Raw genomic sequence first — 16,395 nt, 5'->3', positions numbered from 1 at the left:
ATTTTGATTATATATTTTTATTATGCTCCATTTGCTTACGTGCTAATATTTGACTTAAAATTATCAGATTATTTTTAATAAAGCTTTAAAATACACATACAAATTAATTAAATAAAGAAACAAAACGTTATGTAACAATTAATAACCAACTAGCTTTTGCCCGCGACTCTGTCCGGGAGGGGTATAAAAAAACTTAATTAGCCTATGTGAACCAGACTATTTCCTACATCTGTGTCGTAAACGATAAAATTTATATTAAAATTCAAATCTCTTATAAATGACGAAGGAAAGTGTCGCAAATATTCGTGATAGCCCCTCTATAATGAAATTAATCACTATCACTATCAGAAAACTGTCTCCTGTTTGCACCAAACATGAATCCGAAAACATGCATCATCCGATTGAACTGTTGTTCTCTACGGTGTTGAATAATTTCTGGCATTAAGCGTTGCAAACGTATATGTCCTGAAGATCTACTTTCCCTGTGGTCATCAGACTGTATGTGTGTTGCCATCGCAGAGTATGGTGAGTGTACGCTATTGCAGTAACCGCAATGAAAGTGTTGCGGTTTAATCTGGAACAATTGAGTTAATTAATATTTAAACTCGCCACTAGATGGCGTTGTTCTTAAATTTGAAAATTCTAAAAACAAATACATTGTATATTTAATCTTAATAATATTATAAATGTGAATGTTTTGATGGATGGATGTTTGTTAGAAGGTATCTACAGAACGGCTGCATAGATCTCACTGAAATTTGGCAAAGATGTAGAACATAGGCTACTGATTCAGTTTTTTTTAACTACTCGCAGGCGATAGCTAGTACATTTATAAAGAAATAAATCATTTTTTATAGTCATTTAAATAAACGATTCCTCATCAGCTCACTATATGTCCCCACCGAGGTGCTCAGAGCCTACGCTAAGCTAGGGGCGACAAGGCCATAGTCAACCATGCTGGCCAAGTGCGGGTTGACTTCACACATATCTTTGAATTTCTTCTCAGATATGTGCAGGTTGCATCACAATGTTTTCCTTCAACTTAAATAAACGATTAATGAAATAAATATTTGCATACCTCTCTTATAAACTCGTTCAAATGGTCACTGAGTACAAAAGACTCCGAAGCCGTTTTATTATGGCGATACTGTTGTCTATGGGCATCAAAATCGTGCGTGAAAACCTTTTGTTCACAGATGAGACATTTCAATTTGTTATTCTCTTCAACCATTAAGTTGAAACTTAACAGACTTATGCATATCTTGTCATTAATAACCACACATTTGAAGATACCATCCAGGAAAATGGTATTACTTATGAAATCTTCAGCTGCAATTTTATTTGTTTGTTCTTTGTCAGATTCATCATTATTGTATAATGCAACCTCTAAATGTTGTTTATTAATTGCTTTTAAATGAGCAGCACCAGCTACATGTTCTTGTAAGCATTTCAAAGATGTTGGTATATTAACTTTACATTTATTACAGTAAACTTTGTCTTCGTTATCAAAATAAATCATGTCATTTTTATTTGCAAATTGTTTTGTTTCATAATTAAATGAATTTTCTTTTATTTTTTTCGCTTTAACTTTTTTAAATCTTTGTTTTTCTTGTACTGTTGTAGGTGATGTCTTTCCATTTTGCATTTCTTCTGTAAATTCCTGAGTTGTGTCAGAATCATCTTCGTCTTTATTTATTTCATGTTCCAAAATATGTTCCTTTATTGTTTTAACTTGAAAATCTAAATGTTTATCGCATTTCTTGCATGTTGCAGTTTGCAATTCAATGTTTATGTTAATATCGTTTCTATTAAAGTTTTCAATAGAACTTAAAATGTCCTCAATTTCTGAATTACTATTAGATTTTTCATCAACGTCAATTGTTACATCATCCAATATTTTTATAATTTGTTCTTCATTCTGTTTAATATCATTTTTCTCATTGTCTATACCAGAATGTTCTTTTTTATTTATGATGTCATTTTTATCATCTACATTTTCTGATTTTTCAATATGAGTTGAAACGGCATTTTCAGTCTCAATTTCAATTTTATCCTCATTGGAGTTGAATGTTACATCACAACAACTTTGATAAAGATTTTTATGTTCATCATCATTAGAATGAGCATCAATTGAGTTGAATGCAATAAGTTTGTTGCATGTAATACAATGAATAGTATTATCATCCACCTGAAAATTATGGAATTTTCAATTTTTTTAATCAAATTGGTATATGACAAATGAGTCAGTATTTCAATTAAGTAACTTCAAATCTAGCAATCCACCTCAGATGTGCTTGGTTGAATAGATACCCAAATATTTTTTTTTAAGTTGTTGGCATTTCTTTTTTGAACACAATAAACCCATATGCTAGTATAACTATTTCTGGACGTCCTTGACAACTAGTATAGTACTTACCCGACGATAAAGGTTTTGATTTTCATCATATTCTATTTTGCTTTGAATCAGCTTCAATATGTGTGTCGTCTCGTTCCTATGAATGTGTTCGTCATCGAACTCGGTGTTGCAGATGGCGCACGTGTCCTCCAAGATGCCATTCCACGCTCTGTCGTCAAGCTGCACGCTGGCGAAGGCGATGACTCTGCCCGCGCGACGCTGCACCGCCAGCGCATGCCTGTGCTCCAAGTGTCGCGTCTCCACCAAGTGCAGCCGCACTCGGGCCGCAGTCGGCAACAACACGTTGCACAACTCGCACAAATACCATTTTTTTATCTGTAATGTAAGGAACAATTGGAATCCAACTCTTAAACGCAAGACTAAATCAGGAAATATGGCTTACCTTTCTGACGCATTCTTGTTGATTTCCGAAGTATTCAGTAGTGAGGAAGTTCTTGGTATGCACAGGCTTAGCGACGTGTGCGGCTGCGTCAGCCTCGTCCCTGAGCCGAGACTCGCACACCAGGCAGAAGTAATCCACGCGGCTGCTGAACACGCCGCTAGTACTCAATGATGACATCGTCTTCTATTCACCGAGAAAAAAAAATTGAACGCTAGTGGACTCGACGACACGATCGCAACGAGAAATACTCCCAGCATATTACGTCAGAAAAATTATGTTGTAGGTATTTAATATTTTCGTTATACTAAATACATAAAGAACTACTTGCGAAAAGCTGGAACCAGTCCCTAACTATTATCAAATATGTGACTAATACAGATGTGACAAGGAATTTAAAATTTACATTAACATTCATGGAAAAATTTTGCATTACAAAAACATCGTTTAAGTATTTTGTTTAATAAAATGTACTTAACTATCGTAATGAATCATTAATTTATTTACTTTGTTACAAAATAGTTGTAGAATATGCTTAAAACGTTTAAATGTTTCGAAATACTACAAAGAACTTACTTTAACATATGACGATTGAGCCCACTACAAATAGAATCCAACACGTAAATCACTATTATGTTTGACAAACTGATTTCTAAAATAAGTTAGTAAGCTCTACATCACAGTAAAGCTACAGCACAAATAAAATGGAAAACCACGCGAGAGCTAAAGGTTACAATAAAAGGCATCAAGGGTAATCCCCGTTAACAGCAAATACAAACATGTTATTTACTCATTTTCAAAGATTATAAAATTGATGTTTTTTATAACCATAGAATTAAATTGTAGTTTTTACGCAGGTTTTAGAACTTATATCATTCAATTCTCTGCAGAAAAAAATGTGGCAGTTTATTCAATATTTTTATTTTTTAGTACCTTTTACTATATTATATAGAAAATATAAGTAAATATGGAAAATAATAAAACCAGTGCGTCACTATCTTACCTCATTCGTTTAAAAGTATAATTAAGGAAGTCAAATGTCAATACATTTGTTTTTTGTTGTGGCAACCGAGCAATTGACCACCTGTTTTCGCCACGCCATCTGACGATAGGAAGGGGAAAGGGACTAATAACCTTCGCCATGCACTCATCAGACGAAATGCAAAATTACTTCCACTTCACGCCCGTCTTGTGTGGTCGTGGAATTAAAAAGAGCGAGCGGGCTACTAGTGCTCCAAATGCGAGATGTGCCTCTTTTTTGCTTGTGGCTATATATGTAACTATGGTTATAGGCATTGCGAGATAGGATGGAATCTTTAGATTACTTTAATAAGAAACTAGTTATCGCACGCGACTCCATCTGCGCGGAAAATAATCTTAATTAGTAGCCAGACTATGTTTTACATCTTCGACAAATTTTAGCGAGATCCATCTGACGTTCTGGAAGTAGCTTCTAACAAACATCCATCCATCCAAACTTTCAGATTTATAATATTGGTAGTACTTCATCACCGCAGTAAAAAAAAGCCTGTGAAATGCCTGCGTGCTTCAGCTTTTCCTTCCCTTATCCCGTTTATAATATAATCTTTCATAATGCTTAATAAATGCGGATGTTTAGATGGATGGATGTATGTTTGAAGGTATTTCCAAAACGGCTGAACGGGTCTCGATGAAATTTGGCATACGTATAGAACTATGTCTATAACAAATAGGCTACTAATTATGTTCTTTTTATTCCACGCGGACGTAGTCGCGGGCGACCGCTAGTATTACTGTAAAAATAAGGGATAGCGTGGGATCTTTAGGCTTCGGATATTTAAGGTTGATGTCTTATGGCATAAAAACAATTTAATATCCAGCTAAAAGTTAATTTAATAAACTACTATTGTACAATGAAAATCCATTAAGTATTTGTAAACCCAAGTATACATTAATTCTTGTTAATTATTTTCTTACTAAAGAGGACTTAAAAAGAGAGGAGAAATAGATTACTTAAAATATTTATTGTGGTTTTTATGTAGTTATAATTAAAGTTTAACAATATCCTTTTGTTCTCTCGCAGAATGGTTCTAAATAAATCATAACAAAGACCAGTCTTATAATAAAATTATAATAATTTCTAAATAAATAAAAATGATGGTTCTATGTTAACTTTTTAACATAGAATAATGGTCTTTCTTTTTTATGACATACGCCTAAGACATAAACAAAAAGAAACTCAAGATAAATAACATTTATTGCTAATTTTAAACAAAATTAGTGAAACTTTTTTTATTTAATTGTAACATACAAATAATAGACAATATTTCAAATTCATTTTAGCTTAAACATACGTCAAACTTGTTATACCGTGACTGTAACGTCTGGCGCGGATTTTTGACAAATCATGGCTATTGAAAACAGTATTAATGCGTTTACGAAATGAGTTCTTGACCAACAATTAATGAAATATTCATACCTAAAGTGTGTGGTGATATATATTTATGGTGAAATATATAACCACTTTGACGTCCATATCCTTAACTGGCGTCCAAAGGGTTAATTCACGTGTTTAACAAAGTGTCCAATATAATTTTTGGGATAATACAGAATAAGTTTAATTTTAACAGATTTATATTCACTGAATTGATTCTCAATAATGTGAATAATTGTTATGGTTGCGGATAGGAAATACGATAACTTCAATTTTATCATTTTAGTTATTTCCTGTACTCACAATTGTTATTCAAATTAGATAAAACAATATGTGTCCTTTAATCATCTAAAACTGCCTTCAATACAATATACAAAATATATGAATTAAGTTTTGGAACATCCAGATACCATAAGTTAATTGCCTTTTTCACTTGTTAATTGTGATTTTTTTAACTTAACTCTGAATTTTTTTGTTTATTTGTCAAAGAATAAATTGTTTTTTGTATTATACATGGATTTAGTAGGCTGTAGCGAGACATACTTGAACCAGAATGACGACATTAAGAGAGGAATGGAGGAAATTGGATGTGGCCTATGTCTAAACGGACACACAGATAAATTTGATCATAAATATGACAAAAATTAAATACATAAATGTAACTATTATTAGGTATATATTATGAGGCTATTTATTATGAGGTACCATAGCTATTATTTGTCACACAGTAGAGTACGACTTCCAATCACAAGCCCTTAATGGATGCTTAAATAGAAGTCCCGGCACATGTATTGTTATGTACCATTTTTGTTAAAACAATAAATCAATTTTGTTTTTTTTTTTAATTTCAGAGGTAATTGGATGTTATTTAATCAGTACGAAACTGAATATTGGGACACCAAAGTTTCGGATGAAAGATTGCATGTAGATGGAATGAATATGTTACGATGGATATGTTAGGACAAGATAGGATAAACTTCAAAATGTGTATATTAGAGGAAGTTTGCAAGTAGCGCCAGTGATCGAGAAATTGAGGAGTTAGCGTGGACATATTATGCGAAGGGATGATGATGATATTAGCAAAAAAGTAATGAGATTGAATGTGGTTGGCTACAAAGGCAGAGGAAGACCAAAGAATGTATGGAATGTGTGAAAGAAGATATGCATAGAAAGGGGTTAGATTCAGGGGGAGAGATTCGACCCTCCGTAGGAATAAAGGCAGGTTGATGATGATTTAATCACTATCACAAGAATTCCAGCCACCGTCAGCGAACATCATATGCATCATAAACTTTTCATGTAATTGATTTTGTTGTCGTTTTTTGGCGACTTCTGGTAGCAATTGCTGCAGACGCCATTGTGCTGCTATCCTACTGTTCTTGTGGTCAGTAGTCTGTATGTGGGACTCCGTAGTAGACCATGATTCACATACAGTATTGCAGTAACCACATTGGTAACAACCCGGTTTGTACTGCAAAATAAAATATTTTTTAATTATTATATTAATACTAGCTATCTCCCACGACTCCATCTGCGCGGAATGAAAAAAAAACTTAATCAGTAGCCTATGTGTTCTTCCGGACTATGTTTTACATCTATGCCAAATTTCAGCGAGATTGTTAAGCTGTTCTGCAGATGCCTTCTAACATCCATCCATCTAAGCATTTGCATTTATAATATTAGTAAGATAAGATGTACAGAAAAATCTTTGCACTAGTAATAAAAACAACTATAAATTTAAAATTTGATTAATTACTTGATCAGTGAAAGTTTAGCAAGGAAGTGCATAAAGGTTTTTTTTAATAAAAAAAAATTAATATGAATACAACTAACATAAAAATTACATTTTCGTGAAAATATTGATATTTCAAATGACTTATGTGAAGGGATAATTTCAAAAATATAGTTAGACCTACCTCTCTTATAAACTCATTTTCCAACTGAACCACCACTAGACTTTTATCCAAAATCTGTTCATGTTTCTCCGTATCTAGATGTTTATGAAAATCCTGAAAAGGTACACTGCAATCGCAAGCAATACATGTTAATCTTTTATTTTGACTAAACATTAAACAAAAACTGAACAAATTTATACAAAATTTATCATTTATAATAATTTCTTTATGCAACGAATCAATAGCAACTGCTGACACAATGAAAGATCTTGTTGGTATTTTAATAAGATTGATTTCTTTATCGATTTGCTTTGATTTTGATGTAAGATTCCCATGTGAAGGTTCCTCGTTTTTCTTTTTATGTTCTAAGCTGACATGTTCCTTTAATATTTTCATCGATAGAGTTAAATCTATATTGCATTTGTTGCAATGAATTTTCTTTTCATTATCTTTGTATGTCATATTATTTTGTTTTGCATATGTTTGTAATTCATTTAAATCCGATGTAAAGGATGATTCTTTTTTTATCTTTGAATCCGTCATATCTTTTATCTTTTCCTGCTTTTCTTTGTTTATTTTAACGGGTGTTGTATATAAAGATGTTTCTTTATTAGAAGGTAGATCTTTTGTGATATCCAATCCTAATGGAATCTCTTTACGGTCATCGTTTTTGTTTTTAATTTTACCATGTTCTTTAATATGATTCTCAATAGATTGTGCATTAAAATCTAATTGCTTTGAACACTTTTTACATACAGCTGTTTCAATTTCAAAATTTATATTAATATTATTTTTTTGGAATTTGTCAACTGCATTTAAAACGCTTTCTTTATCAATGTTTTCTTTATTTTTTATAGTATTATTTTTTACGATTGGTGTATTAGTAGTTATATTCTTCTCAGTATTTAGAGTTGAAAGACGTTTTTTATGCATTTTCAACATTGTTTGATGATGTAAATCATTTATGTGTTGTTTTATAGCTAAAGGTGACATTACCCAATTGCATAATATACACCAGTTCTTTCCATTTTCATCTCTTGTTATATATTCTTTTGCATTTAATATGTCACATATCTCTGAATCATCTATTGGGGCTGATTTGACAGTTTCCACCTCTTTAAAATTTTCTTTCGTATTATTTTGTATTGTTTTAGAATCTGAGTTTACAGTAGACGTTTTAATTTCTGCTTTTTCATTGCTTTCAATGTTCGTTTTGTTTTTATTAGTTGTATTTAATACAGCTAAAGTTTCTGTTCTATCTGTTATTTTAGTTGGAACTTCTTTTTTACGTTTGTTATTGTTTTTAGAACTATCAATTGTTTCGTTTGTTGCAGTATTTTCAGTAATTTTGAAATTATCACAACAACGTCTATATATATCTTTATGTTCGATTTCATCGAAATGTTCATTAATCGAGTTCAAAGCCAAGACCATATTACATGTTAAGCATTGAAAAGAAGACTCATCAACCTGAAAAATAAATAATATAATATTTATGTAGCCATTCAATGAACACTATATAAAGAATTTTAGAAATGTTCTGTGCAAACTATAGGGAACTACTGTTAGGTATGAATAGTAATAACTAAGACAGTAAACTATAAAAATTTCTTAAATTTAATAAAAAAAGACTTACCCAACGATAAATATTTTGATTTTCATCATATTCGATTTTGCTTTGAATCAGCTTCAATATGTGTGTCGTCTCGTTCCTGTGAATGTGTTCGTCGTCAAACTCGATGTTGCAGATCGCGCATGTGTCATCCACGATGCCATTCCACGCTCTGTCGTCAAGCTGCACGTTGGCGAAGACGAGGACTTTGCCCGCGCGACGCTGCACCGCCAGCGCAGCCCTGCGCTCCCAGTGCCCCGCCTCCACCACGTGCAGCCGCACTCGGGCCGCAGTCGGCAACAACACGTTGCACAACTCGCACAAATACCATTTTTTTATCTGTAATGTAAGGAACAATTGGAATCCAATTCTTAAACGCAAGAGTACGACATCAGGAAGTACAGCTTACCTTTCTGACGCATTCTTGTTGATTTTCGAAGTATTCAGTAGTGAGAAAGTTCTTGGTATGCACAGGCTTGGCGACGTGTGCGGCCGCGTCAGCCTCGTCCCTGAGCCGAGACTCGCACACCAGGCAGAAGTAATCCACGCGGCTGCTGAACACGCCGCTACCACTTAATGTAGACAACATTTTTGGTACATCCTAAAATAATAATAAAATCAAAAGTATACTGCAACCGGTTAAAACCAGTCTACACCGGTTTTAATAAGAGATGTCATATATCTTGATGTTTGCATTTATTTCAAGTTATAGAACAATTCATAAAAGGTTGAAGCTACAGCATTAGGGACTGTTGTCAACTGAAGAAAGTAATGTGGGGAAAGAGTTTTTGGCCCATACATTGCATAACACTCTTTGACCTCACCATTGGTAAAGAACTTAAGAACAGGCAATCCCATAAAATCCAATGCATGACTAGGATTGACTAGGCAGAAAACCAACCATACAAATACTATAATAGCTACTTAGCTTATTTATTAAAAACTTATGTATACATAACTATAGTATAGTTATAAAGTAAAAAATTAATAACTCAATATTTTCAATGTTTCATGTTACTTCTTATTCATTTTATAAATGTGAATGTTTAGATCAGTCTTTCCCAAAGTGGGCGATAACGCCCCCTTGTGGGCGCTGCAGGTCTCAAGTTGCGGGTTATAGTAAAAGTTTCGTTTAGAATTCTCCGTTAATATACATATATAGGTCACAATAATTAATTAATTTAATTTGAAGTTATAGTGGTTTTTAAATATGGTAATGGTGACAGTATGGAGGCGCTAAAAAAATATAATTCTCAAAGTGGGCAGTGGGCAAAATAAGTTTGGGAACCACTGGTTTAGATGGATGGATCGGTGGATGTTTATTTAAAGGTATATCTAGAACTGATGCATAGATCTTGCTAATATTTGGCAAAGATATAGAACATTGGAAGAAAACATATGCTACTTATTAAGTTTATTTAATTCTGCACAGATGGAGTAGCGGGCGACAGCCAGTAATTTATAATGCTGATAAATATTAGTCATATTGTCTTTAGTATGAATCAGATGGCAATTATACTATTTAAATACTGCTTATACATTATTAGTGACACTGTGTGATTTATTTATTTCAGATCTTTAATATACTTACTGTGATTTTTGTTATGGTTCTGGTGTTAAAATGAAAAAAGTATAATTTCTTAAATTTTCAGTTACTTACCTGTCCCTTGATTGAATTAATAAGATAGAGAAGTTTTAAATGGACTACTATTTTGATTTATTATTATAGACTTACTCAATTAACAAATAGATGTGATGTAACAATATAAAAAGGGGTAGATACAAAAAACTAATTCTCAAAAATAGATTTGAGGCATTTAAATGTTTTGTACTGTACACAAAGTTACATTGAAAAATTATTCATAAAACAAAATTGATCTGGATATAGAGCAGGTTTGGGTTTTGCATATATAAATTAGTAGTATAAAAAAAAACTTAAAAAAAAAACTAGGAAGTCATAAAAGAAAATTGATATTACCATAAATAGTGATATAAATTTACGCAACAATCTTTAGCTTATACAATTGAAACAAAACAATTGAATGGTAATTTTTCTTTGCAATAAGCACTTAAAATACGTTTTAATATAACAAAATTCATTCAAATAGGATAACGATGTTATGTGAATCTACAATTAAACGACAATAAAACAAATAAAAGCAATCACTAAGTTATTAATTATCTACTTACTTGTTACAAGTCCGATGTGTATGAAAAACGTTTATATTTTAGGACATCACTTTCCTTGCTTCTTCACGCTTCTGATAACTGAACTGAATGATTTAATAAGTAAAGAAAATGACTGGTTATTTTATACCACTTTAGAAATCAAAGGATTCCCCCGCAATCGCATTACTTTTTACCATAGAATTCGAGACATAGACAAAGAGTTTGGTTTGCATTGTCGATCCGTCTAAAAATTGTCGTTTGCATAATACTGTTTTTTAAAATTAAATTCTAAAGAAATTGTATTAAAATACGTGTATGTATTAGTGGTAATTTTTTTATTATAGGAAATAGAAGTTTATCATTCTATTTTTGTATTTACATGATCTGATGTACATTTGTATAGGTACAATCTGTAGGGGTTGGGTTGTCTACATAGAGTAGTTGTCTATGCATCCATCGAATTATTCTGTCAGAATAGTAAACTGTAAAAGTGTGGTTGTAATTTTTTCTTTGAACAAAAAGCATTATTCATTTACGTTTTCCTTTTCTATTAATCTTATAGTAATCTTCAAGACACAATGTAAGCTATCTTTTGGAAAGGAAGTCTCAGTTTAAAAAGCGAAAACATGACTAACATGATTGTTTTTCAGGGCGACGACGACCAAGCCACGCTCAGAAATGACTTTGGAGGAGTTATCTAAAATTGAAGAAGAAGAATTTAGTACCGGTCCTCTTTCAGTACTTACACAGTCTGTCAAGAATAACACACAAGTATTAATAAACTGTCGTAATAATAAGAAACTTTTGGGTCGAGTAAAAGCTTTCGACCGGCATTGTAACATGGTTTTAGAAAACGTAAAAGAGATGTGGACGGAAGTACCTCGCACTGGTAAAGGGAAGAAGGTAATATTATTATTGTCCTAACACTCAAATAGTATTTTGAAAACAAATTTAAAATATAGAGCCTCTCAATTAATATTTATAGACTTACAAAATATTGCCAAATACTTAAGTTGGTAATCCTTATGTTGGTATTATGTTATGTGTACCAAAAGCATAAGGCAAGAAAGACCAGAAACCCTCAGTTCTATTAAAAGGTCTTTATGTTATTCAGTAATCTCATCTGCATCAACAATTTTTTCAAATATATAATTTCTGTTTCAGGGTAAAGCAGTAAACAAAGATAAGTTCATCTCCAAAATGTTCCTCCGAGGTGATTCAGTCATCTTAGTATTAAGAAATCCTCTTGCAACTGCTGCAGGAAAGTGATTATTGAAAATATTCTAAAAACAATTTGTGGTAAAAATGTCTGAAGAACCAATAAAAACTTTAACCGCATAAGCCAATAACTAGAATGTAAGTTTCTATTTCTCTGAATAAATATGCAACTAAAAAATATTTGTTTTATTTGTTAATAATCAACATTATTAAAGTTCCCTACAAACATTTGTACTCTGTTCATGTTTTTAAAGGTTCAAAAACAATAAAACACAATTTAATTTGGGTCATTTTTATCTTCACATCTTGTTAAATCATAGATCGCCTTAAAATTCTTTAAAGTAAATGAAATGTGCAAATTATAAAATAAAATAGATGTGCGACAGTCTTGCCAAATAAGCATAAAAGCCTAATTACAAAAAAGAATTCACTTGTACACTTAATTCCTAATAAAGTTCATTAAACTTTCAAACAACTCTAAATACAATTTCTTTGGTTGTATTTACAAATATTATGTATGTACTTTTCAATTAATAGACATTTTTAGGTTATCACAATTTACCAGAAGTTTAATGGAATTTTATATACTATTTTTGTCAAAAGTTTTTCGGGAAAATAACGCTTGTCCATAATTATCTTAGAATTTAAAATAATTGAAACTAATAGAATGCCTAAAACACATTTGTTATAGAAACATTAAACTTGTTTTATTATAATAAAAATAAAAGCTGGAAAAACTTTTTAATTGGTCATTAAAAAATAACTATGTTAATATAATTTTGAAGTCTTGCATAATTTTACTTGAATTTAAAAGAAAAATCTTTATAAATTGGCAACACAAGGACTATGTTTCAAAGACAGACTATTACTGAGATTTTTAATCCTTTCCCAATTTTCTTTACTCAATAAGAAAGTTTTGAAAGACTTTGTTTTATGAAGCTCTTTATTTTTTTTTGTCAAATTTGTATTACATATGACAAGATATGACAAATTTTCTAGATATTTTAGGTTGTGTTTTAAAAACAATATTCTTTAAAAATAGTCCTATAAATGAAAATAGCAAAAAAGCGATGCATATTTTAATAAACTCGATCAAATCTGAATCTACTTATTACCTCTATGGTTCGATGTATCAGATATCCATTAACAGAACTTAAGTGATAATTGTATTAATATATATTGGCATCCATACATACTCTTTCAATAAAACAGGGACAACATTATATACTCATACAAGCATTGATCTTTATAAATGGATAGACCATTGCTAGGAAATGACAACTTATGCGATGTTCCAATTTAAGCGCACCTGTTGCAGTTTTTGGCAGTTAATCCTACTCCATTACTTCGAATTCTCAGCAATTGCAAGTCAGCGTCTAGATGGCGAGGAACAAATAGGCACAAAACTCCAAGGGTTATAGCCTATCCATGTACAGAGATCAGTGCAGTATCACAGAAGTTGAATTCGACGGTATTTAATTGACTATAAAACTTTTATTATTTAATTGGGACGTTCAGCACCAATAGTTTTGTACCTAGGCAGTGCTGTGTCGGACGTATGTATTATAAATTTACCATATTTAATAATTATTTCACAAAAAAAATCAACACAACGTTTTGTTCTATAAATATAAAAATATTTTAAGCTAATATTAACTATGGAAATCTTGACAAATAATATTCTAGCACCAGATTTGAATTAACTGTGGATTACAGACTGCAGTGACATTTTGGACAGGTATTGTCATCCCACTTATTCTCTTTGAAGAAATAGAGACAACAATATGTGTACAGTCAAATTCAATAGAAATGAGAAATTAAATTTACACACGTTACTGGCTGACAATGACATTTATTGTCTATGGATTTATTTTGGAACTTGTGTTCAAATGATACAAACATGTCTGTTTTTAATTACTCTGTGACTATAGCCTTATAAAGGTAAAATTGTTTAGATATGTGTACTACACAAGTGTTCTTGCAGTAGTATTATACTTACATTCTGTTTAAGGCGATTGCTTATTGCTTGTATTATTATTTATTTTGAAACGTTTTTTTTTTTATAAATGCTATTTTAATATATTCGACCAAGCGTACAGTTGCTTATTGCTTGACCAGGAATATAAAAATGCGCGTCATATTACAACAATATGAAACAAATTTCTTTGCGCATATTAGAAAATATATGTATTGAAGAAGGCAATTAAAACGCCTCCAGACCAGGATTTTTATATTCTTGGTTACGCTATAATATAATTTATATAAAAATACATAAACTTACAATTTTACCTATCGTATTCAAATCAATATAATGAATTATTTACATGTCTTATAATCTAAATTCAGATACAATATTCCATTTACAACTAAATACGCAAACATACAAATTCATACACATTTATACATAATTACATGGACATATATTAAAATGCCTTTATTAAAATATGAACACTTTATTGATTACATCTGTAACGCACCTTGTTCCATTTTTAGAAATTAAAAAAAAAACGTGAAGACCTTGAACAATTTTTATGACATAATTTAGGTATGGTATTTATATAGCAAATTTTGGTTTAACAAATCCAAAAATATTTGAATTTTTAAGTAGATTTTAAAATTTGGAAATGAAATGATAATTGTAAGTGAAAATGTTTTACAAAATGAAGTAACTAAGACTAGATTTTATACTGATTTATCTAATCATAACCTAAAAACACATTCGCTGCCAATACGATATCGTATGAAAATGAACTCGCCAGGCGAGTAGTAATGAATTTGTTAGTTTTAAAATTTAAACGCGTAAAATATTTAGTCAAATAAAAGGAATACAACCATTAATCTTGCCTTTCTGTTTAATCGTCGATGTAATAAGGCATAATATTGTTATCTCGTTTTTTTAAGGCGAATGAAAAGAGATAACACTATGTTTGTGTTTTATTTCAGTGGAAAGGATCGTTTAGTCTTTTGTATATTATGTTAGATTTACATTTATTATGGATTATCAGTCTCTTTAAATTTAAATGTCTTGGTACGATTTCATGCTATTATAGGTTATTTTTTGGGTACATTAATTTCTTTACCCAATGACTTTCTATTTTCAAATTTTTGCTGTAAACTAGCTACGTTAGACGGTTTCGATGATAATTTTGTTGCATTCGTTTTGACGTTCGATTCCGTTCTTTGAACATTAATTGTACTAGGTTTTGGAACTACTTTAGGCTTATTTTTATTTAAATTATCCGCTATTGCTTTCACATTAGAGTCTACTTTAGATTGTACACGATTAATATTCGGTTTGTCTATTGTTTTATTGACGTTTGTAGATGGATTTGTTTTAGTTTGTGTTTTGTTTGTTTTCTTGTCTATTGTAGGCGCTGGTTTTAGCGGTGGTCGGTTATCTGCAGTTTTGACAGGAACTGTTGGCTTTGTGGCTACTTTAGGCGGTTCGAGTATTTTGTTGTTATTAATAACATCGGGAGCTTTAACATTTTTTGTATCAACCATTGCACAACTCGATACTAAATCTGGACTGTTGGGTATTATTTTAGGGGTTATTGCATTTTTGATTGTATTCTTCGGTGATTGTGGAACATTTTTGAAGGTGCTTGTATTTTTTAAACCGGGAGGCGTGACTTGTCTTGCAAATGTTGGTATCTTTGAGTTCGCTTTTAAAGTGGGAGACGGCGGCGCTCGTTCCGTCTCTTTCGTTTCGTTGTTGTTGTCCTTTTCTGTCATGTACGTTGGAACGTTAACGGCCGAAGGATGGAGATATCCACTGCTAGTCGTTGAAGCCGAGCTTGATTTCGCACCGGAGTTACTATAAACGCTTTCTGGCGTTTTGTAATGATCAGTATTCATGTACGTGCTGTCTCTTTTATTCTCGGCGTTCTTTTCTTTTCTCTCCTTCTCTTTCTTTCTCGATAGAGTCGAGGCGGAGTATATGGAGTCGAAGTTACGATTTTGAATCTCGTTGACAATTTCTCCTAGAAGACCGACGCTTTCTGTACTTCCAGAAGTAGAAGTGACAGGTTTAGGAGTATTGTAGCCCACTGGAGGAGGTTGGGGGATAGTTTTAATAGGAGGAGGTACTCCGGGCAATGGTTTCGAGTGTTTTTCGGGGCTCTCCTCTATTATAGCATAGATGTTATCTCCGGACTCCTCGTCGATGTGAGCCAGTGGTGCAGATTTGTCTTCTATACAATCCACGTAGTCGACTGATTTAATTTCGATCGCTTTGGGGTTTTGGTAGATGGAGGTGTCTGTGTGTGAGGGGTGTGCGGGGTGCGGCAGGGG

General features: G+C 31.9%; 4 protein-coding genes across 4 annotated transcripts in view; 1 reads left to right on the top strand and 3 right to left on the bottom strand.

Annotated features, from left to right (window-relative positions):
• Positions 1 to 144: 144 nt before the first annotated feature.
• On the bottom strand, positions 145 to 3,635 carry LOC106116135 (uncharacterized). Its single transcript, XM_013309875.1, has 5 exons — positions 3,372 to 3,635; positions 2,799 to 2,981; positions 2,417 to 2,731; positions 1,079 to 2,188; positions 145 to 574 (listed from the first exon to the last, which is right to left on the bottom strand). The coding sequence occupies exons 2-5, from the start codon at positions 2,973 to 2,975 to the stop codon at positions 329 to 331; spliced, it is 1,848 nt and encodes a 615-aa protein (XP_013165329.1). The 5' UTR covers positions 2,976 to 2,981; positions 3,372 to 3,635; the 3' UTR covers positions 145 to 328.
• A 1,411-nt stretch (positions 3,636 to 5,046) lies between these two features.
• Positions 5,047 to 11,106, bottom strand: LOC106116417 (uncharacterized). The gene is made up of 5 exons (XM_013310243.1): positions 10,906 to 11,106; positions 9,125 to 9,316; positions 8,740 to 9,054; positions 7,125 to 8,573; positions 5,047 to 6,679 (listed from the first exon to the last, which is right to left on the bottom strand). Exons 2-5 carry the CDS (start codon positions 9,302 to 9,304, stop codon positions 6,443 to 6,445), a joined length of 2,181 nt encoding a protein of 726 aa, XP_013165697.1. The 5' UTR covers positions 9,305 to 9,316; positions 10,906 to 11,106; the 3' UTR covers positions 5,047 to 6,442.
• A 222-nt stretch (positions 11,107 to 11,328) lies between these two features.
• On the top strand, positions 11,329 to 12,274 carry SmD2 (small ribonucleoprotein particle protein SmD2). The gene is made up of 3 exons (XM_013309948.1): positions 11,329 to 11,464; positions 11,535 to 11,787; positions 12,049 to 12,274. Coding segments are annotated over exons 1-3 (360 nt in total). The 5' UTR covers positions 11,329 to 11,462; the 3' UTR covers positions 12,154 to 12,274.
• Positions 12,275 to 12,869: 595 nt separating this feature from the next.
• Positions 12,870 to 16,395, bottom strand: part of Meltrin (disintegrin and metalloproteinase domain-containing protein meltrin) — a 54,741-nt gene continuing 51,215 nt past the window's right edge. The window contains exon 17 of the mRNA XM_013310120.1: positions 12,870 to 16,395. This exon is cut by the window's right edge and continues 1,171 nt beyond it. Within this exon, the coding sequence (XP_013165574.1) occupies positions 15,154 to 16,395 (1,242 nt within the window). The 3' untranslated portion in view covers positions 12,870 to 15,153.

The sequence above is a fragment of the Papilio xuthus genome, unplaced genomic scaffold, assembly GCF_000836235.2.
Source record: "Papilio xuthus unplaced genomic scaffold, Pxut_1.1 DF827756.1, whole genome shotgun sequence".
Lineage (NCBI taxonomy): Eukaryota > Metazoa > Arthropoda > Insecta > Lepidoptera > Papilionidae > Papilio > Papilio xuthus.
Note: the sequence above shows the minus strand (reverse complement) of the source record. Positions and strands in the feature narration are given on the sequence as shown.

Bases quoted from the DNA above. Each gene is read 5' to 3' on its own strand.
- LOC106116135 (XM_013309875.1), bottom strand. From the start codon at position 2,975: ATGTCATCATTGAGTACTAGCGGCGTGTTCAGCAGCCGCGTGGATTAC. The intron at 2,732-2,798 runs GTAAGCCATATT...CTTACATTACAG, and splicing joins AACAAGAATGCGTCAGAAAG to ATAAAAAAATGGTATTTGTG. The intron at 575-1,078 runs GTATGCAAATAT...CAATTGTTCCAG, and splicing joins TGAACGAGTTTATAAGAGAG to ATTAAACCGCAACACTTTCA.
- SmD2 (XM_013309948.1), top strand. The intron at 11,788-12,048 runs GTAATATTATTA...TTTCTGTTTCAG, and splicing joins GCACTGGTAAAGGGAAGAAG to GGTAAAGCAGTAAACAAAGA.
- LOC106116417 (XM_013310243.1), bottom strand. From the start codon at position 9,304: ATGTTGTCTACATTAAGTGGTAGCGGCGTGTTCAGCAGCCGCGTGGAT. The intron at 9,055-9,124 runs GTAAGCTGTACT...CTTACATTACAG, and splicing joins AACAAGAATGCGTCAGAAAG to ATAAAAAAATGGTATTTGTG. The intron at 8,574-8,739 runs GTAAGTCTTTTT...TTTATTTTTCAG, and splicing joins ATCAAAATATTTATCGTTGG to GTTGATGAGTCTTCTTTTCA.